Source organism: Chiloscyllium punctatum, chromosome 20 (assembly GCF_047496795.1).
Source record: "Chiloscyllium punctatum isolate Juve2018m chromosome 20, sChiPun1.3, whole genome shotgun sequence".
Lineage (NCBI taxonomy): Eukaryota > Metazoa > Chordata > Chondrichthyes > Orectolobiformes > Hemiscylliidae > Chiloscyllium > Chiloscyllium punctatum.
This window is the reverse complement of record NC_092758.1, coordinates 42,308,007-42,330,954: the sequence shown is the minus strand read 5'-3', so window position 1 is coordinate 42,330,954 and position 22,948 is coordinate 42,308,007. Positions and strand designations below refer to the sequence as shown.

The 22,948-nt window shown below is 40.3% G+C and overlaps 1 protein-coding gene across 6 annotated transcripts in view; it reads left to right on the top strand.

Moving 5' to 3' along the window:
* LOC140492082 (mitogen-activated protein kinase 9) overlaps positions 1-10,335 on the top strand; it is a 117,499-nt gene extending 107,164 nt beyond the window's left edge. For 5 of the 6 annotated variants that reach the window (XM_072590781.1, XM_072590778.1, XM_072590782.1 and 2 more), the window contains one exon: positions 5,070-10,335. In XM_072590781.1, the coding sequence (XP_072446882.1) occupies positions 5,070-5,212 (143 nt within the window). In that variant the 3' untranslated portion in view covers positions 5,213-10,335. Of the gene's footprint in view, positions 1-5,064 lie in introns of all 6 variants that reach the window. The other variant, XM_072590783.1, reaches the window with a different exon arrangement.
* Positions 10,336-22,948: the final 12,613 nt, after the last annotated feature.

The following is a 22,948-nucleotide window of genomic DNA, read 5'->3' as shown; positions in this document are numbered from 1 at the left end:
CCAGCACTGCCTGCCGGTTCCCTTTCCGTCCCCTGACTGTAATCCATCTGCCTTTTTCTTGTACCTTAGAAGTGACTACCTCCCTGTAACTCTTCTCAATAACTCCTTCTGCCTCCCGAATGATCCGAAGTTCATCCAGCTCCAGTAGCCTTACACGATTTTTGAGGAACTGGAGTTAGGTGCACTTCACGCAGATGTAATCAGCAGGGACACTAGTGGTGACCCTTACCTCCCACATTCTGCAGGAGGAACATTCAACTGCCCTAACCTCCATTCCCACTATTCTAAATTCCCAAAGAGACTTGAAAAAATAAGGAATAAAAAATAAACTCATTACCTTACCAATCTGGCGCACAGATCCTTTTTTTTAGTTAGAGGAGGATGATGATGGGTGGGAGACACTACCCGAGTAGCGTTTCGGATAACGCAACCACACTTGACTTCCCAGAAGTCCTTCGCTCCTCCCTCGCACCTCTCGGCAAATGGAGGCCCGACTCCCAAGGTAAATCCCTTTTAATGGGGGCAAACTCGCCCTTCCCGGCAGCCCTCGCTTCACCACTCCTTCTCTCCTTGCTGCTCTGGTGAAACTTGTGAAATGTGAAACTTGCAAGGGTTCAGAAAAGATTTACAAGAATGTTACCCAGGGTTGGAGAGTTTGAGCTATAGGGAGAGATGGAATAGGTTGGAGCTATTTTTCCTGAAGTGTCAGCTGTTGAGGGGTGACCTTTATAAGGGTGAATAGCTAAGGTCTTTTACCTGGGGTGAGGGAGTACAAAACTAGAGGGCATAGGTTTAAGGTGAGAGGGGAAAGATATTAAAGAGACCTAAGGGGCACCTTTTTCACACAGATGGTGGTGTGATATGGAATGAGCTGCCAGAGGAAATGGTGGAAGCTGGTACAATTACACCATTTCAAAAGGCATCTGCATGGGCATATGAATAGGAAGGGTTTAGAGGGATATGGGCCAAATGCTGAAAAATGGAGCTAGATTAATTTAAGATATCTGGTCGGCATAGATGAGTTGGACCAATGGGTCTATTTCCATGTTGTATATCTCTATAACTGTATATCCCCTTCAGTGCCCTCTGCTCCAAAGAAAACAACCCCACTCTACCCAGTCACTCTTCATAACTAAAGTTTTCTACACCAGGCAACATCCTAGTAAATCTCCTGTGCACCCTCTCCAATGCCATCACATCCCTCCTACAATTTGGGTTTCAGAACTTTATACAATACCTCAGCTGTGGCCTGAGTTAAGAGTGTGGTGCTGGAAAAAGCACAGCAGGTCAGGCAGCATGCAAGGAGCAGGAGAATTGACATTTTGGGCAAGAGCCCTTCATCATTCAGCTGTGGTCTGGCTAGTGTTTTATACAGTTCGAGCATAACCTCCCTTCTCTCAGCTATTATACATCAATTAATAAAGACAAGTATCCTCATATAACCATTTTATCTACCTGTCTCACTGCCTTAAGGGTCCAAACTTTGTGAGAAGATTTGTAGCTCAGGTGCTCGTTGTTGTTGTTCTGTTCGCCGAGCTGGGAATTTGTGTTGCAGACATTTCGTCCCCTGTCTAGGTGACATCCTCAGTGCTTGGGAGCCTCCTGTGAAGAGTTTCTGTGATCTTTCCTCCGCCATTTGTAGTGGTTTGAGTCTGCTGCTTCCGGTTGTCAGTTCCAGCTGTCCGTTGCAGTGGTTGGTATATTGGGTCCAGGTCGATGTGCTTATTGATTGAATCTGTGGATGAGTGCCATGCCTCTAGGAATTCCCTGGCTGTTCACTGTTTGGTTTGTCCTATAATAGTAGTGTTGTCCCAGTCGAATTCATGTTGCTTGTCATCTGCGTGTGTGGCTACTAAGGAGAGCTGGTCGTGTTGTTTCGTGGCTAGTTGGTGTTCATGGATGGGGATCGTTAGCTGTCTTCCTGTTTGTCCTATGTAGTGTTTTGTGCAGCCCTTGCATGGGATTTTGTACACTACATTGGTTTTGCTCATGGACGAGTAGATGTGCACATTAAGATCTGTCTGATCCTCTGTGCTTCCCAGGGTCTCATTGTTCATCATATGTTCCCTTGCTTTGTTTTAGTGACCAAGTGCATCACCTCACATTTATCTCAGATTGAATTCAGTTTGCCACTGTTCAGCCCAACTATATCCTCCTATAGTCTTGGGCTGTTCTCGTCATGATTTAACTCCCCTCTTCCCCCCCCCCCCAACACCAAACTTCATATTGTCCATGAACTTGCTGATCAGTCCTCCTACTTACCCCCTAAAGTAAATAATGCCCTCATCTGCACACTTAGTCATCTCAAGTTGGTCAGACATGACCACCTGTTAACAAAATCATGTTGACAATTATTGATTAATCCCTGCCTCTTAGTGTAAATTAATTCTGCACCTCAAAATTACTTCCGATTTGTTTCCCTACCACTGAGGTTAGACCTGCTTGTAGTTTCCTGGTTTATCCCTTCCTCCTTGAATACTGCCGCCACACTGGCTGTCCTCCAGTCCTTTGGCATCTCTTTTGTGGCCAGAGAGGAATTGAAAGTTATTGTCAGTGTCCCCAGTATTTTCTCCCTTATCTCACTCAACAACCTGGAATATATTTCATTTGGCCCTGGAGATTTATCTATTTAAGTCTGCTAGACCTTCTCTCTGATTTCTATACATGCATCATCTCTCTCTCACTTGTTAACTTAGTACCCTATCTATGTCCTCCAGCTCTACATACAAGTTACCACTATGGTCCATTATTGGCCGACTCTTTCTCTAATTAGCCTTTTACTCTTAATATACTTGTAAAAATGTAAAATAAGTTGTATTTTTCTCTGTTACCTATCATTATCCTTTCACGTCCCATTTTTGCTCTCCTAATTCCTTTTTAAATTCACCCTTACATGTTCTATAGTCCAGGGCTTCTGTTTTGAGCCCTCTGTATCTTCTGTAAGCCTCCCCTTTTCCCTTTTATCTAATCCTGTGTATCTGTTGATATCCATAATTCGCCGGATTTGTTAGTTCCATTTTTTATCGGAACATGTTGACTGTGTGCTCTCCCTGTTTCCTCCTTGAGTATATCTCACTGCTTAATACAGTTTGCCAGAAGTATCTGCTCTCATTCCATCCTTAGCGAATCATCTGACCATATCAAAATCTGCCTTCCCCAGTTTAGAACTTTGATTTCAAGCCATTTAATCAAGCAATCCCACAACCCATAGACCTAAGCACAGTAATCCTGCCACATGTCAGTGAATTACTGTGGATGTTTAAATAACTAAACAAAAGAAGGGGCTGCACCATCTTGGAACAAATATATTCTGCCCATATAAAGGTGGACAAGTCCTATGTGCAAGTTTCAGCCTTATCAGGATGAGTACAGCTACAGCTATGTCCAAGGAGCTTAAAATCGTCCAAGCAATCATTGCCTGCCTGATCAGTATGACATATCCCACCATCAATGCACCATGTCAGTAGTGTGAACATCTATTCATGTTTACTACAGCAACATGAACCCTTCAATACTTACCAATTCTGATCTGCGTCTCTGAGAATGCTAAGGGAAGCATATGCATGGGAACTGCCCTGCTGCCAGTTCCCCCTCAAAGTCGCACTTCATCCTGACTTAGAACCATGTTACCTACTACACTGGAACTCCCTTTTGAATACTGGTTCCAGCAGGCAGCTTACCACCTTCACAGCTAAAAGGAGGTAAGTTATAAGAGATTGCCAGTGTTCATATCTCATGAACATTCATTGTTTTCAGTGTGATCAACTAAGACCCCCAGAATATTTGGAGTGTTTAATGGTGTCTTTGCCATTTATGCTTATGGGAGCAGTTGTTTATCAACAGTAACCATTGGCAGAAGAAATGGTGGTGACAGTAGTAGATGGGCTAATATCTGAAGATTTTATGCAGGAACTTTGACATTAAATTATGGTGCACTCATGTGATGCAGTGGTAGTGTCCCTTCGCCTGGACCGAGAAGCCCGGGTTCAAGCCCACCTGCTCCAGAGGTATCCCATAGTCCAAAGATGTGCAGGTTAGGTGAATTGGCCATGCTAAATTGCCCGTAGTGTTAGGTAAGGGGTAAATGTAGGGGTCTGGGTGGGTTGTGCTTCGGCGGGTCGGTGTGGACTTGTTGGGCCAAAGGGCCTGTTTCCACACTGTAATGTAATCTAAACTAATAATACCTCTGAACTGGTTGATTAGAAAAATAGATTAAATTATGCTTCCACCAGGGGGCAGCAGATTATTGTTCTATTCCGGTTCTAAAGGAATGTGTCAAAATGCATATAATAATGTTGGAATTAAATTCCTGGATTCTTTGAGGAAGTGGTTTGCGAGAGATAACAAGGGACAAAGGAGGCAATCCTTTGTCTAGCACCTCCAAGTCATAGCTATAACTTACATAACACTGGGTTAGCTGAGTTGTCCAGATGGCTGGTTTGCAATGCAGCAAGATAACAACGGCTTATGTTCAAATTCCGCACCAGCTGAGGTTTGCACATAGGAATCTTCTTCTCATCCTCTCCCCTTGCCTGAGGCACAGTGACCCTCAGGTTTAAACCACCGCCATTGCCTCCTAATGAGAGAGCAACCTTCTGGTCTGCTATGACAATGGTGATTCAAATCTGTAGTTTATATTTTCTAATTCTTTTGAATTGCCATATAATTGTACTCTGCTTCATTTTTTCCTAAATTTCACGATCATTTCTTGATTTACTTTTGTCTTGTGATTTAACCTTGAGAAGAAAAATAAAAAGCACACTTTCATGAAGACAGAAGTATATTTTGTAAATTATAGTATTTGTATCTCTGATCCCAATTTGTTTGCTTCATTCAGCATTTTTAACCTTCAGTCTCGTGTGAAAAAAGGTTTACCTCTAGTTGAGTTTATCCCATTCTCTGGCCTGACAGTATTGAGTATCTCTTGGAGTAATGATATAGAATCTTTCCATTAGGTTTTGCATTTCCTTTACTGGATTTATTTTGGGGAAATAGGATTTGTAAATGAGTATAGGTAACAGTCTGCTGTTTTCTCAGATTTTATCACCTTTTTTGTTTACTTAGAACAGATGCAGCAGTGAATAGCAACAACAGCCCCTCTCAGTCTTCCTCCATCAATGACATTTCATCCATGTCAACAGAGCAGACCTTGGCTTCCGATACCGACAGCAGCCTGGATGCTTCAACAGGACCACTTGATGGTTGCAGGTGATAAGCCTCCAAACATGAGTAATATCAGAAAGTAGCTACTGCTGCTATTCTCAATCTGAGTTGCTTTTAAATTAAGAAAACCATGTAAAGAAGTTATATCTATTGCATGTACTGCAAACACAATGCCTATGCTTTACTTGGTAATTTATGATTGCCTGGCTTATGTTAAAAATGACAGCCTAGGAACATTTGAAAAGGGAATTTATAATGGAATGTGTATTTGTGCAAACTGCTCCCAACTCCAAACTCAGGTGAGCATAACTTGGAAAAATGAAAACCATGTGAGAGCAAAACATGAAGATATGCTTATAGTTTTGTTTTCTTGTTGTCGTTTCTCACTTTTTTTTTGTTGAAGATTCATTATGTACATTCCAAAAATCTGTGAGAGAAACAACTGACAGCACTTTTTAATTTCAAAACATACTTTTTTGACATATCTGTGAGAGGTAAAGTTGCCACATTGTAAATTTCAAATTGTATCCAAAATAGCGAACTTAGTATTTCATTATTATCATCTAACTATTCTTATGGTTTCCAATTACTTCTAAAATAACAACTGATAGTAACAAGCAGATGTGATGTTGATCAGAGACTTTGAGAAACTTTATTAACATCGAGTTTAGTAGTATTTTGGTTTACAATGTGTTCTTCCTTTGTATATGACTAATTTTCAGGGTTATCAGTATAATGATCTGCCTGCAATTTATCATTTGAGATTTTTTAGCTGACCAAGAAGCATCATAATCAGAAAAGAGAACAAAGGGGGGAAGATTTTGGAGGTTTGAATTTGGTGATTTTCGAGCTTGCAGAATGTCCTATTGGAATTCATGGTGTAGTCAGTTTGGAACTGTTGTGCTCTAAGTTTTAAAAGAAGGCTATTTGAGGTAGCATTTTCCAAAACTTTGGATTCATAAGTAAGCTCACTTGGATGCCATTTTATGTGCCTTGTAAATGTTTAAATGCTTGAAGAATAAGTTAATTGTTGCCCCCAAAATTCTGATGAATAGGATATCTTCACTGTAAATTCCGCTAGAAGAAACTAGCTGCTTAATCCAAAATAGTGTTGTTAAAATACATTTTCCACAACCTCACGTAGCAATGATAGACTAGTGTGCTACATAGCAATGTGTTGAATGGTGAGCTGAACAGCTTTTAGTAATGTTTATAACTTTTGGCACAATGTCAGTTTTAGGCTCATCAGTTCTTGCTATGACCTGTCTTTTCCAGTTGTAAAATAAAATTTAAGTCACAACGACATAATTATGACCAAAGTTTGGACAACGGTCTTTAAAACATGTTTTAGATGAAGTTAGTTGAAATCAAAGGAATGCCTAATAGTCTTTGCTATGTGCAAACGTTCATGGCCCACAAATTACCATTCAAGCTTTTACGTTGGGATTGTTTTGTTTTGGATTGTGCAGGCAGAGAATCTGGAGTGCGTTGGAACCTCCTGTCCTAAAATGCTGTACCTGACCCTGTTGAGTTTGCTGGGATCAGGCTGTTTAGCCCATTTTGGTCAGGGATTGTGCTCATTTGAATTGATAGGAATTTGTAGATATTTTAGCATTTTCAGACCTCTGGGGTGTATCTAAAACCACTTTTAAAAAATAAAAACATCCATGCTCCCTTGTCTTTAATCAGTGTTGAAAACACAATTGATTGCGCCATAATAAATATATTCCACAAGCTAGGCTTTGAATGTGGAAATCTTTCCCACATGCATTGCTGGATGCCAGAGGCACGTAGTTAACTTCATGCTGTTACTCTAAAATTAGGGAAATCATGTGAGCTAATGTTCTTGTGGAGATTGAAGAATGCATTATCTGCCAATTATGGATGGGTACATTGAAACCACTCCTTTAATGTGTACAGAAATACCTAATAGCTCCAGAAAGTGTCAGATCTGCGGCAGGTCAAGTTTTCTGTTCCTTATGCATTGTGTCACACAACCACCCTTGAATATCCTAGACCTTTGTATTTATAGAACAATTATTTTGAAATAAAGGCATAGACTCCTGAAACAAGTCTTATATTTCCATATGCTTAATTTGACCTCTCTCAACAGAGAATCACTGTACTTCCAATCAAACATGGAATTCTTAATTACAGTTCAAGGACGTGTATTGATTATATTCCTTGTTTTCTTCAGTTTTTCCACATTTAATGTATGTTTTGTTGTTTGTCCAGAAATCACAGTATAGAGTTGATGTAATGCATTTGTGTGTACACTAACGGAGAAAATATGCTTGAGAAATTGAAAAACTGTAGAATTAGATGATTGAGGTTTTCAGTTGCAGAGAAGGTATAAAAGGTACAAGAATTGGCTTCATCAGTGATGAATTTAAGCTATTTAGCTGCAATGCTAGATTAGGTTTTGTGCACAATTCACAATTAATTTGAATTAAAGGTAGAAGAGTAGATTCATGCTCAATAAATCTCAAGCCATTTTAATGGAGTTTTCAATGGAGCTTTTTCACAAATCAATTTGCAAATTTCCCAATAGTTATCAGTATTTAAAACCTTGACTTCACTGTAAAAACAATTCATTTTAACTGATTCATAGAAAGTTCAATTTACTGAAAACTGACTATTCCTGAAAAATCCATGTTTCACATTGTTTCTGCAAACTTAATTTGTGCATTAATTTTGGTCATGTTATTATCCATTACAACAGAACTGTTATCGAGGAATAATTGGTTTTATATGCAGGATTGTTTTGAATGTTGAGTTAATGTAATTTGGTTTATGCCTTTCTCTGTAAATTTGCTGACATAACATTACACTTAGTTCTCTTGGATTTTAGCCATAAAGGGAATAATTTGTCCTCCCTTCCTGTGGTAAATTGCTTCTTTCATGGAGATGACATAATTGTGTAATTACGTGTGAGACGTGATCTTTTATCATCTAGATTTACAAAGAACATACATCATTGGAAACTGACCATTTCACCTAACCAGTCTATGGCATATTAGATTAGATTATTTACAGTGTGGAAACAGGCCCTTCGGGCCAACAAGTCCACACCGACCCTCCGAAGACCAACCCACCCAGACCTATTCCCCTACATTTACCCCTTCACCTAACACTACAGGCAATTTAGCATGGCCAGTTCACCTAACCTGCACATTTTTGGGCTGTGGGAGGAAACCGGAGCACCCGGAGGAAACCCACACAAACATAGGGAGAATGTGCAAACTCCATACTGCCAGTTGCCTGAGGCGGGAATTGAACCGGGGTCTCTGGCGCTGGGAGGCAGCAGTGCTGACCACTGTGCTACCCTGTCGCCCAAAAAGGACGTGGAGAATGTGGGCATTAATGCTTCACTCTAGCCTAGTTCCAAGTCACATTGTTCCAAAACAAGGAAATGAGAAAAGGTTCTGGATAAGGCTGCACTGAAATAGAACAAAGTAAACATTTCTTTTCACAGTGCCTTGTGTTACCAAATATTTCAAACAGTTTCAGTTATTTGGATTATGTAGACCAATGTAAATAATTATGTAGGCCAGTATTGACTTTGGCCTATTTTTCAGTGAACTACATGTAACTTCTGTTACTAACAGCTCTCCTCAGTTGACTGTAGACAAGAGCTCAGTGGCAATAAGCAATCTTTTGGCTGAAATTCTGTTGGAGTTGTATTTTCCAAGTAACTGGATTTTGTATTTTGCTTCAGCTACCTTACTGAGTTTGTGTAGCAAATAACTCAATAACAAAAACATGTTGAAAATACTTGGCAAGTTAAGCACAAAATCTGTGGAAAGGAGTGACAAGTCGTCATTTAATGTGAAGCATTAGCATCAGATCTTTGTGTTTGACTTGAAGGGTTATGTCTGATGTGTTAACTTGCCATTATAGTTCAGTGCTCCATAATATTATCATGTACCAAATTTTGCTTTGGATTTTTTGGCACAGGTCACAACTTTACAATTGGGAACGAATAGTAGCATCAAAACCTGAGATTTGTGAAGTTCTGTTCATTAATGCTCTAAATCATTTCCATTGTAAACATAATATTGACTGAAAAGACTACTGAGTACAGCATTTTCTGTTTTTGTTTCAGATTTCAGTTTATAGTATATTCTCCCAAAAATGATTTTAACAGATTTGCCCTCTTTTACAATAAATTGTGGCATTTAGTAAATGGAAAGAGTAAGAGGCTTTAGTAGGGGTTACTACTTTGCAATATGCCAGTCATGTTTGGAAGAGTAGAGTGGCTCAGAGGCATTGCTGTGATGCATTGGAATAGGTTGCATCTTTTAGCTCAATAGCGGTATTATTTGAGGTATAATCATTGGCCTGTGATTGCACAAACTGCACACTAAGGTGGTTTGCACTGAAATTGTTCAATCAAAAGATCCAGCAATTGTTTGGGATGGTTATTTTAAATGAGTGATAAAACTAATTGTAAAGTTTTTAAATATTTGTAGCTACTCTAGCTCTATATGTATATGTTTGGTCTCTGTGAGCATCAGGGCTCGACGCTAAGTTAGAGCAGAATTACATCTGTATTGTCACTTTCAAGCCTAGTGCTGCATAATGTTTCCATGTTCCAAATAGTGTTGTGAATTTCATGGCACTGCTATTCTGCTCCATGTCACGGTTATCAAATGTAAGTAGCGTCAAGACCTGATATATGTGAAGTCCTTTTCCGTTAATGCTCTGAATCATTTCCATTGAGTAAACAATGTTGACTGAAAAGGGCTGCTGTTGAGTACCGGTATCCTGAAGCTGTTAATGTTACAAGTGCTTTTAAAGTAGCTGAAAACGTACTTGCAACCTAACCAGCTGTGTTCCATCATCTGCCCGTTACATGGTGTTTGTGCAATAAGAGATCTTGTATATACAGATTGTTGCCAATTGACATTCATGCTGGATTTTTATTTTGATCTCAAGTTTGACATTAGATGGTGCTTTTTTGTACTGACAACAGTCCTGCTTTTTTTAAACGGATTTTTATAGATTACATTGTTTTTAAGGGAACTATTTTGATCAGCTAACGTCAACTGCTCCAGGATATATAGAATGGTTTAAGATAAATTTGAAGGTTTTCAAAATGCGATTTTATCTGATGAACCTCACTACAGATGATACATATGTGAATGCAAATAAAGCTGTGGTCTTCGAAAACTTTGTCTATGAATTTTGATTTCATTCCATGCTGAAATTTATCCAGCAACTAGACTAATTTCAAAGTTAAATAAGGTGAATTAACATTTGCATTTCATTATATTTTACATAAAAATGTCTTGACCATTTGTCATGTTGCAGGATGGTCAGTTTCCCTTTTAAGATAATGAAAGAACTCCTAGAGGTCTACAACACAGAAAAAGGCTGTTTGGCAAATTGAGTCTGCATCAGTCCAAATCAAATACCTAAATATTCTAATCCCAACTTCCTTCACATGGCCCATAAACATTTATGCCTTGCCATTGTAAGTGCACGTTAAAAATGCAAAAATATGATGAGTATTTGCCTCTACTACTCTTACAGGTAGTGAGTTCCAGATTCCCACTACTCTTCTGAATAGGATGTTTCAAAAAATGGGAAATGGGGGCTCTTGTGGCACAGTGGTCCCTATCTCTGAGTCAGCAGTTCAAGTGCTGCTTGCTCCAGAGGTTTTTAACAACATCTGTGAACAGCAATTCTGAGAACATCTGAGATGGGAGATGGGTCCCTACCTCTGAGGTACGAGGCCAGGTTTCAACTCCCACTTGCTCCAGAAGCTTATAACAATATCTCTGAACAGATTGTTTAGAAAATAACGGAGATGGGAGATGAATTTGCACACTCCCCTGAAGTAGTCTTGTTCAATGGAACTTGCAGGTAGTCATCATTCCAACTCATTGGAATGGAGATTGTCATTGGCAATCACTCACTACTGAGTAAAATTGCTCATTCAGGAAATTCCATGTCACTAGTTATGGGTTCTGTGGGTGAGCCTGATCTCAGACCCACATCTCTGACCATGCATTTGTTAGGTGCTTTCATGAGATGAAAATTGTCCTTTACCTCGATCATTGGAATTCTTTTCTCCAGTTCTTTTTCAGTTCCTCTTGCTGTCAAGTGTTCCTGAAGAGTTGTGCCCTGTCATACAGGAGGTTCCTCTAAGTATGCTGACGTTCTACAGTGAAATGAGTGTCATTTTCTTCATGGATTTCAGTAGGTTGAGGCTGAGGTTTTTATCCATCCTATAGATAATGATCCCATCACTGGGAAGCTTACACTTGACAAGATGAAGTATGATGGTGATGAAGATGGAGAAAAGGGTAGAGGTGATGACCCCTGATTTCTGTTTTGACGTCAAAGGATTCTGTCATATTGCCATCTGGAAGGACTGACACTGATATCCGGTCATGGAGGTGACAGGGGATATTGATGGACAGCTGACTGTTGATAGGAACTTACATAGCACTTCCTGGCTGAATCTAAAACCTTGGTTAGATTGATGAGGCTACGTAGAGTAATTGGTGGTGTTCCAGATACTTATCCTGGCATTGTCCAGCAGTGAAAATCATGTCCATGGTTTGGTTGGAAACCATACTGGCTTTCCTGAGGAAGCCACCATAAACTGTGGCCCCAAGTTACCTTCTAGTGTGTTTTAAAATATCTTTTTAAAAATTCAAATCAAATTTCCAGCCAGTGATTTTAAAAAACATTGCTCGCTATAAAGCGCATCTTCATGACAATGTGAATTATAAAGTTGAATATGTTTGCAAGAAGGTGAATTTAACTCTATTAGCAGCCAGTATCCTGTCACCAAGTCACCTTTTATTTACGCATGGACAGTCCTTGACATTATCCAGCTTCCTCAGAGCCAATTCTAAGTGAGCTAAACCTCTGACACTACTTTTTTATATCTGTCAGCCTGGGGTCCCTAATTAGGGCTGTTAATCTGGTCCAATCAGAGAACTCATTCTATGAGGTCTACCTGGCTGACCTTTTTACAAACTCTGTAGAAGGAGTCTAATTTTAGGAAAGTAATCAAAATGTATTGCTTCCTTACTAATCATGAAGCTTATTCAAAATGCCTTAATGTAAATGAATGAAGAAAAGCAACTATATTTTGTTTCCTGAGTAATATAGTTTCTCAAGTTCAATGCAAAGTCCAACAAGCGATGCACAATGCTGGACCTTATTCTGGGGAATGAAGCTGAACAGGTAGTTGAGGTGGCAGTGGGAGAGCATTTTAGTGATTTTTATTATTTCACTCTGGATGTGGGCTTCTCTGGCTAGGCCAGCATTTAGCCTATCCCTAATTGCCAGAGGACAATTAAGAGTCAACTGCATTACTGTGGGACTGGAGTCACATGTAGACCAGAAACGGTAAGGATGGAAACCGACCATTTCCCAAACTAAACTAGTCCCGCTTACCTGTGTTTGACCTATGTCACTCTAAACCTTTCCTATTCACGTACCTGCCCAAATATTTTCTAAACGTTTTAACTGTACCTGCATCCACCATTTCCTCTGGCCATTCATTCTGCATACAAACTACCTTCTGTGTGAAAAAGTTGCCCGTCAGGGTCCCTTTTAAATCTTTCTCCTCTCACTTAAAAAATGCCCCCTAGTTTTGAACTCCCTCACCCTTTGCTATTCGCTTTCTCTGTTCTCATGATTCTTAAAACCTCCATAAGGTCATGCCTCAACCTCCTACACGTCAGTGAAATAAATCACAGCCTGTCCAGCCTCTTATAATGCAAACCGTCTAAACCGGCAATATCCTGGTAAATCTTTTCCTTTCCTAAAGGGCATTAGTGAACTACAACTAAGTTGTTACGGAAAAAGAAAGGGATGGTCTGGTAAAAAGGTTTTTGGTTGGGAGTAGGCAGATTTCAATTAATATAAGTCAGGATCTGCCCAAAGACTGGGAATTGCTATCAATGGGAAAATCTACAGAAGAACAGTATGGTTATTCAAAAAGGAAGTGGGGAGAGTTCAAGCCCTTTAGCTGAAAAGTAGGAGCAACAGCCCTGGATGTTAAGGAATATTCAGAACACTTAATAGTCAAACAGATGTTTATAGCAGTGCAAAGGGAACAAATCAACAGAGGCTCTAATGGAGTATGCAAAGTACAGGGAGGAGTGTGAGTCATTAGGATAGCAAAGAAAGGGCATGAAAGATGCTGGCTGGTAAAATTAGGGAGAATTCTAAGATAGTCTATTATATGAAGGGGAAGAGGATAACAATGGAAAGAACTGCGACCACTACAGACCAAGGGGCAATCTGTACGTGGAGCTGGAAGGTACCAGTAGGGCTTAAATATGTACTTAAGTCTTCATTCAGGAAGAGGAGGAGGAGAGGGTTTCAGAATTTGGGGTGGGGGACTGTGAAATTCTTGAGTAGGTTGTTTTAGGGATTGAACAAGTATTGGAAGTTTTGGCAGGCTTAAAAATTGGGAATTCCCCAGGTCGTGATGAGCTGTATCCTGGGCTGCTGTGGTAGCAAAGAATTTACCAGGGCTGTGACCCAAACTGTTAATTCTTGTCTGACCACAAGGGAAGTATTCAAGGACCTGAAAACAGCCCAAAATAAAACAACAGCAAATGCTGGGAATCTGAAACGAAAACAGATATTTCTGGGGGAAAAAGTTCAAAAGATCTGGCAGCATGTGCAGAGAAAGCAAAGTTAAGGTTTTATGTCCAGTTAATGAAGAACAGCAACAGAGGGATCTTCAGGTGCTTGTCCACATATTCCTGAAGGTGGAAGGATAATTTAATGAATGGTTCAGAAGGCATATAGAAAATAGATGCCTTTTATCAGTTGTGGCAAAGATTATGGGAACAAGGAGGTTATGTTGGAAGTCTACAAAACTTTGCTTAAGCCACAGCTGGAGTACTGTGTGCAATTCTGGTCCCTGAACTGTAGGAAGGATGTGATTTCACTGGAGAAGATGCAGAGGAGATTTGTCAGGATGTTGCCTGGGGTGGAGCAATTTAACTAAGAAGAGAGGCTGGATATGTTCAGGTTATTACCTTCAGAGCAGAACAGGTTGAAGGGGGATCTGATTGAAGTGTATAAAATTTTGAGGGACGTGACAAGTGGACAGGAAGGAGCTACTTGCCTTAGTTGAAGAGTCACTGATGAGAAGGTATAATTTTAAGGTGAAAGGCAAGAAGCTTAGAGGGATTTGAGAAAGTGTTTTTTTTCTCTCAATGAGCCAAAGGGCCTCTCTTGTGCTGTGTGACTATCACTCTCAAGTTCCAGTGGTGGGAAAAAAAATCAAGTTATAATTAGATTACACTTTTTATCAAATGTATATATGATTTGTCATCTGAATATGCAAATAAAGGACTGATTAGGGATAGTCGCCATGGCTTTGTGTGTGGGAAATCATGTCTGATAAACCTTGATTGAGTCTTGAAGAAGTGACAAAGAGGATTGATGAGGGCAGAGTGGTGGACATTATCGATATAGACTTAAGTAAGGCGTTCGATAAGGTTCCTTGGTTAGCAAGGTTAGATCTTGTAAAGTACAGGGAGAACTAGCCATTTGGATACAGAACCGGTTTGAAGGTAGAAGACAGAGGGTGCTGGTGGAGAGTGGCTTTTCAGTTGCTGGATTCCACTGAAATTTATTTGGAATCCCTGATGAAGGGCTTATGTCTGAAATGTCTATTCTCCTGCTCCTCAGATGCTGCCTGACCTGCTGTGCTTTTCCAGCACCATACTCTCGACTCAAGTCTCCGGCATCTGTAGTCCTCACTTACTACTTGAAGGATTTAAGCTACAGGGAGAGGCTGGATAGGCTGGGGCTGTTTGCCCTGGAGCATTGGAGGCTGAGGGCTGACCTTATAGAGGTTTATAAAATTGAGTTGCATGGATGGGTTAAATAGACAAGGTCTTTTCCCTGGGGTGGGTGAGTCCAGAACTAGAGAGCATAGGTTTAGGGTGAGAGGGGAAAAATTTAAAAGGGACCTAAGAGGCAACTTTTTTGCACAGAGGGTGGTGCATGTATGGAATGAGCTGCCAGAGGTACTGGTGGAGGTTGTTACGATTACACCATTTAAAAGACATCTGGATAGGTATATAAACAGGAAGTGTTTAGAAGGGCATGCTCCAAGTTCTGGCAAATGGGCCTCGATTAATTTAGAATATCTAGTCGTCATGAACAAGCTGGACCGAAGGGTTTGTTTCCATGCTGTACATATCTGTGACTCTATGGCTCCTACGTGCAGGTTCCCATCCAAATCATGCACCATCTGGATTTTGTACAATATTATCATTCCTTCCCTGTCACTGGGTCAAATCTTCCCTTTTTAACAACATAGGACAATGTGAACTGCAGCACGTCAAGATGTTTATGCGTACCTTCTCAGGGGCAATTAGGAATGGGCATTAAATTCTTGCCTTGCCTTGAAATATTTAGACAGTAGACAATAGGTGCAGGAGTAGGCAACTCTGCCCTTCAAGCCTGCACCACCATTCATTTTGATCATGCTGATCATCCTCAATCAGTATCCTGTTCCTGCCTTATTTCCATAACCCTTGATTCCACTATCCTTAAGAGCTCTATCCAACTCTTTCTTAAATGAATCCCGAGACTGGGCCTCCACTCTCTGGGTGAAGAGGTTTCTCCTCATCTCTGTCCTAAATGGTCTACCCCGTATTTTTAGGCTGTGTCCTCTGGTTCGGCACTCACCCATCAGTGGAAACATGTTTCCTGCCTCCAAAGTGTCCTATCCTTTAATAATTTTATATGTCTCAATCAGATCCCTTCTCAGTTTTCTAAACTCAAGGGTATACAAGCCCAGTCGCTCCACTCTTTCAGCATAAGGTAGTCCCGCCATTCCAGGAATTGACCTTGTGAACCTACACTGCACTCCCTCAATAGCCAGAATGTCTTTCCTCAAATTTGGAGACCAGAACTGCACACAATACTCCAGGTATGGTCTCACCAGGGCCCTATACAGCTGCAGAAGAACCTCTTTCCTTCTATATTCAATCCCTTTTGTTATGAAGGCCAGCATGCTATTAGCCTTATTCACTACCTGCTGTACCTGCATGCTTCCCTTCATTGACTGGTGTACAAGAACACCCAGATCTCTCTGTACTGCCCCTTTACCTAAATTGATTCCATTTAGATAGTAATCTGCCTTCCTGTTCTTGCCACCAAAGTGGATAACCATACATCCACATTAAACTGCATCTGCCATGCATCTGCCCACTCACCTAACTTGTTCAGGTCACCCTGTAATCTCCTAATATCCTCCTCACATTTCACCCTGCCACCCAGCTTAGTATCATCAGCAAATTTGCTAATGTTATAACTAATACCATCTTCTATATCATTAATATATATTGTAAAAAGCTGCGGTCCCAGCACTAATCCCTGCGGTACCCCACTGGTCACTGCCTGACATTCTAAAATGGAGCCGTTTATCACTACTCTTTGTTTCCTAACAGCCAACCAACTTTCAATCCAAGTTAGTACTTTGCCCCCAATACCATGCGCACTAACTTTGCTCACTAACCTCCTATGTGGGACTTTATCAAAAGCTTTCTGAAAGTCCAAGTACATTACATCTACTGGATCTCCCTTGTCCATCTTCAGAGTTACATCCTCAAAAAATTCCAGAAGATTAGTCAAGCATGATTTCCCTTTCATAAATCCATGCTGACTCTGACCTATCCTGCTACCACTATCCAGATGTGTCGTAATTTCATCCTTTATAATAGACTCCAGCATCTTTCCCACCACTGAGATCAGACTAACTGGTCTATAATTTCCTGCTTTCTCTCTCCCACGTTTCTTAAAAAGTGGTACAACATTAACCACCCTCCAATCCACAGGAACTGATCCCAAATCTATCGAACTCTGGAAAATAATTACCAACGCATCCACAATTTCTCGAGCCACCTCCTTCAGTACTCTGGGATGTAGACCATCAGGCCCTGGGGACTTATCAACCTTCAGACCTAACAGTCTCTCCAACACCAATTCCTATCTAATATAAATTCCCTTAAGTTCAGGTCCTTCAGCCACTGTTGCCTCAGGGAGATTGCTTGTGTCTTCCCCAGTGAACACAGACCTGAAGTACCAATTCAATTCTTCTGCCATTTCTTTGTTCCCTATAATATTTTCCCCTGTTTCTGTCTTCAAGGGCCCAATTTTAGTCTTAACCATTTTTTTGCCTTTCACATACCTAAAAAAGCTTTTACTATCCTCCTTTATATTTATCTCAGAAACAAATGGAAACAACTTACTTCCTAACACTGAATCTGTAAATCATTCTCCAGAAGTATCTAAACGGTTCTGTCAGTTAATCTGGCTAATTCATTTATTCTGCTTAATTTCACACAGTTTCCCATTCCCTGGAGTTACTTTGACATCATGAGGATAATTAATTGACTGTTAGTCACTTGACAGGCACAAAATGAATATTCTTGCTTAAGAATGTTGATTTGTGAGATTTCGCCCTATAAAGCCCGGAAAAGTCTCCAGAATGAAGAACATAAGAAATAGGAGTAGGAGTAGGCCATCTGGCCCATCAAACCTGCTTTGCCATTCAATAAGATCATGGCTGATATTTCTATGGACTCAGCTCCATTTACCCACTGGCTCACCATAACCCTTCATTCCTTTACCGTTCAAAAATCTTTGTCTTAAAAGCATTCAGCAAGGTAGTCTCAATTGCTTCCCTGGGTAGAGAATTTCACAGATTCATGACCCTTTGGGTGAAGAAGTTCCTCCTCAACTTCATCCTAAATCTGCTCTCCTTTATTTTGAGGCTTTGCCCCTGGTTCTAGTTTCACCTGCCAGTAGAAACAACCTCTCTGCTTCTATCTTATCTATTCCCTTCATAATTTTAAATATTTCTATAAGATGCCCCCTCATTTCTCTAAATTCCAATGAGTATAGTCCCAGTCTACTCAATCTCTATTAATAACCTAACGCTCTCAACTCCGGAATCAACCTATTGAACCTCCTGTACACCCCCTCCAGTGCCAGTACATCCTTTCTCAAGTAAGGAGAACAAAACTGCATTCAGTACTCCAGGTGTGGCATCACTAGCACCCTATACAGCTGCAGCATATTCTCCCTGTTGTTAAACTCCATCACTGTAGCAAAGAAGGACAGTATTCCGGTTGTCTTCTTAAATATCTGCTGCATCATATCTTTGTGATTCATGCAGGTTTCTCTGCACAGCAACATGCTGTAATTTTTTCACCATTTAAATAATCATTCATTTTCCTGTTATGCCAACCAAAATGGATAACCTCGCACTTAGCAACGTTGTACTCCATCTGCTTGACCCTTGCCCTCTCATTTAACCTATCTATATGCCTCTGCAGACCTTCAGTGTCCTCTGCACACTTTGCTCTATCTCGCATCTTAGTGTCATCTGTGAACTTTGACACTTTACATTTGGTCCCCAATTCTAAATCGTCTATGTAAATTGTAAACAACTATGATTCCAACACTGACCTCTGTGAGACACCATAGCCATTGATCACCGACCAGAAAAACATTCCTTTTTCCCCACTCTTTGCTTTCTGTTAGTTAACCAATCTTCTAGGCACCTAGCAAAGAAAATACTCGTTGAATAGAAAGTAAAAGATTGGCATTTCAAATTTTAAAAGGAAGGAACATTGCTTTAGTCCTCACACTATATACCTGCATGTGCACAGCAGCAGGTTGATGTTTGCAGGTGGATTAGATGTAATTTGCTTTCTCAATTCCTTTATTCCCTTCAATGCAACAGATAATTTTCATACTTCGCCATATTGTATTCCAACTGCCATGTTCTTGCCTAATCACACAATTTGTTTATATCCCTCTCTACTTCCAAACGTTTTTTAAAAAAATCTATCTCTATTGCTGGTATATTCTAATAAATAGACTGCAAGCAATGCAATCATCTGCTTACAAAACTAGTCTATATTATCATCGCATAAAGCCTATGATTTAGAGAGGATTTTATGTTTACCAATAACCTTAGAACTTAAAGTCGGAATGTGAATGCGTATTGAATAAATGGAAGATGATAAAACCAAGTGTAGGAAGTACTATTCCTTGTCAGAATGATTGAGTTAGATATGGCTTGAATGGTCAGTTGCGTTTTGTCTACCTGAATAAAAGTATTCAAAATCATAGCCAGAATGGACTTTGTGGAAAAGTACTGAAGAAGATATAACACTCTAAACTTTTCGATGCTTTCAACATTTAAATTTCTTCCAGGATAGAAAATTCTGCCATTAATCCTTGTAGCACACTGTTGATCACAGGCTTCCAGTCTGAAAAGCAACCCTCCACCTTGGTCTCATACCCTCAAGCTAATTTTGTATCCAAACAGTTAGTTCTCTCTGTATTACCTTGCTAACCAGTTTACCATGCGGAATCTTGTCGAATGCGTTTCTGATGTCCAAATAGACAATGTCTACTGCTCTGCCTTCATCAATCTTCTTCATTGCTTCTTCACAAAACTCAATCAAGTTAGTGAGACATGATTTCCAATGCAAAAGCCATGTTGACTCTCCCTAATCAGTCCTTGCCTTTCCAAATACATGTAAGTTCTGTCCCACAGAATCCCCTTCAACAACTTACCCTTCAACGACGTCAGGTTCATAGATCTATATTTCCCTGACTGTTCCTTACTACATTTCTTAAAAATTGACATCATGTTAGCCGATCTCCAGTCTTCCAGAACCTCATCAATGGCTATCGATGATCCAAATATCTCCAGCAATCATTTCCCTAGCTTCCCACAAAGTTATAGGGTACACCTGATCAGGTCCCAGGGATTTATCAATTTATATGCATTTTAAGACATCCAGCACTTCCTTCGCTGAAACATTTTTCAAGATATCACTACTCCCCCAAGTTCTCTAGTTTCTATATCCTTCTCCACAGTAAACACTGATGTGAAACACTCATTTAGAAATTATTCTTTAGATAAGTGTGAGGTGCTGCATTTTGGTACAGTATATCAAGACAGGACTTATACACTGAACGATAAGGTCCCGGGCAATGTTGCCGAACAAAGAGACCTTGGGGTGCAGGTTCATAGTTCCTTGAAATCCGAGTCACACGCAGGTAGACAAGGTAGTGAAGAAGGTATTTGATACACTTGTCTTTGTTGGTCCGTGCATTGAGTATAGAAGTTAGGCGGTCATGTTACGGCTGTTGTTTCGGCCACTTTTGGAATACTGCGTTCATTTCTCGTCTCTCTGCTATAGGAAAGATGTTGTGAAATTTCAAAGGATTCAGAAAAGTTTTAGAAGCATGTTTCCTGGATTGGAGGGTTTAAACTTTTGGAAGAGGCTGAATAGGCTGGGGCAATTTTCCCTGGAGTATTAGAGGCTGAGGGGTAACGTTATAGACATTTATAAAATCATGAAGCGCATGGGTAGGGTGAATAGTCAAAGTCTTTACCCCAGGATAAGGGAGTCCAAAACTAGAGAGGGGAAAGATACAAAAGGGACCTACAGGACAACTTTTTCACACACAGGACGGTGCATGTATGGAATGAGCTGCCAGAAAAGGCCATGAAGGCTGGTACAATTACAACATTTAAAAGGCACCTGGATGGGTAAATTAATAGGAAGGGTTTACAATGATATGGATAAGGATATTAGGATTTCTGGTCAGCATAGACGAGTTGGACTGAAGGGTCTGTTTCTGTGTTCTACAACTCTATGACTATAATGAGTTGACCAAAGTCCAGCTTAGTTTGATCAAGTCGAAGCTTTTTTAACTGTAATTCATATAGCTTCACCTGTTCTTGTTGGTAAAACAATGTGATATCAGGCTGACGGATCAAGAGTTCCCTTATATGGTTATGGAACAGCATTACATTTGCTAATTTTCAATCTGCTAGAATCATTCTAGAAACTAAAGCATGGTGGATAATTACTCTTACCCCAGTATAACAACTCTCTCTGTAGCTACACCTCATGGAACCTGAGAATGTAGACCATTAAAATCTAGAGATTTAGTAACTGTTAGTCTCTTGAGTTTCTCTAATACATTTTAATTTGCTGACATTAGTTATGTTGGTGAACTGTTTTCTTAATTTGCTACAGACCATGTGGTTTAGGTACTGCCATAGTGCTGTTAGGTAAGGTGATCCAAGACTTTGACTGTAAAGGAATGGTGATGTAGACTCAAGTCTGGATGGTGTGTGGTTGAGTAGGGAACTTGTAGGTGTGGTATCCAGTCTCCTCAATGTAGAGGAGACTGCATCAGGAGCAACGGATACAATAAATGATATGGTCTTCTCTACACTGGGGAGATTGGACACCTCCTAGCAGAGCGCTTTAGGGAACATCTCCAGTACACCTGCACCAATCAATCCCACTGCCCTGTGGCCCAACATTTCAACTCCCCCTCACACTCTGCCAAGGACATGCAAGTCTGGGCCTCCTCCACCGCCGCTCCCTCACCACCCGACACCTGGAGGAAGAACGCCTCATCTTCTGCCTTGGAACACTTCAGTCCCATGGCATCAATGTGGATTTCACCAGTTTCCTCATTTCCCTTTCCCCCACCTCACCCCAGCTCCAACCTTCCAGCTCAGCACCGTCCCCATGACCTGTCCTACCTGCCTATCTTCCTTTCCACCTATCCGCTCCACCGTCCTCTCAGACCTATCACCTTCATCCCCACCCCCATTCACCCATTGTACTCCTTGCTACCTTCCCCCACCCTCCTCTCTGACCTATCACCTCCACCCCACCCCCACTCACCTATTGTACTCTTATGCTACTTTCTCCCCACCCCAACCCGCCTCTCATTTATCTCTCCACTTTGTAGACACTCTGCCTCTATTCCGGATGAAGGGCTTTTGCCCAAAACGTCGATTTTCCTACTCCTTGGATGCTGCCTGACCTGTTGTGCTTTTCCAGCACCACTCTAATCTAGACTCTGGTTTCCAGCATCTGCGGTCCTTGTTTTTACCTTCTTGTAGATGATACACATAGCCACTGTGCTAATACATTAACATGGATTGAAGTATGGTTAATGGACATAAAATGGAAAGTACGAATAAACAGATGGAAGGCAGCAACTTTTCACGTATAGAGAAGGATCAGCACTTAATTCAGAACTATTTAAATTCTTTATTAGCCACTTAAGGGATTGAGCGTAATGTATCTAGGTTCGCTGATGATAGAGTTAGGTAGAAAACTGAGCATTGAGAAAGATGCATGGAAATTACAGATAGACATAAACAAATCGGGTGATTAGAAACAAACATGACAGTTGGAATACAATATATTGAAGTATGAAATTATCCACTTTGATAGGAAAAGTAAAAATAACTTTTTTTTAAACTAGTGAGACTGAAATTTATAGAGAGGGACTTGGGAGTCCATGTAAATGAATCACAGAAAATTAGATATATTAATCTTAGTCTCTTTGTTCTGGTAATTAATTTATAATATATATTACTATTGCCCCAGTGCTAATCTTTGTTGTATTCCACCAGCACTGCATAGCCTGAAAATGCCCTGTTTATTCATAATCTGGATTTCCTATCGAATAGTCTGACCTGAACATCTACACTAAGATCTTATCGCCAACTTCATGAGCCCTTATCTTGTGTATTAACCGTTCATGTGACACTGTAATGAAGGCTTTTTGGAAATCCAAGTATTTATGTTATTATAGCTCCATGGAAACTGATAACTTTGAAAAAGCATGAATACCCATGGTACTAATGAAAATAAAACTGGTGGACAAGATTTGTTTTTCAGACTTTTACTGTAACAATAAAATGGAAATCAATATAATTTAAACATTG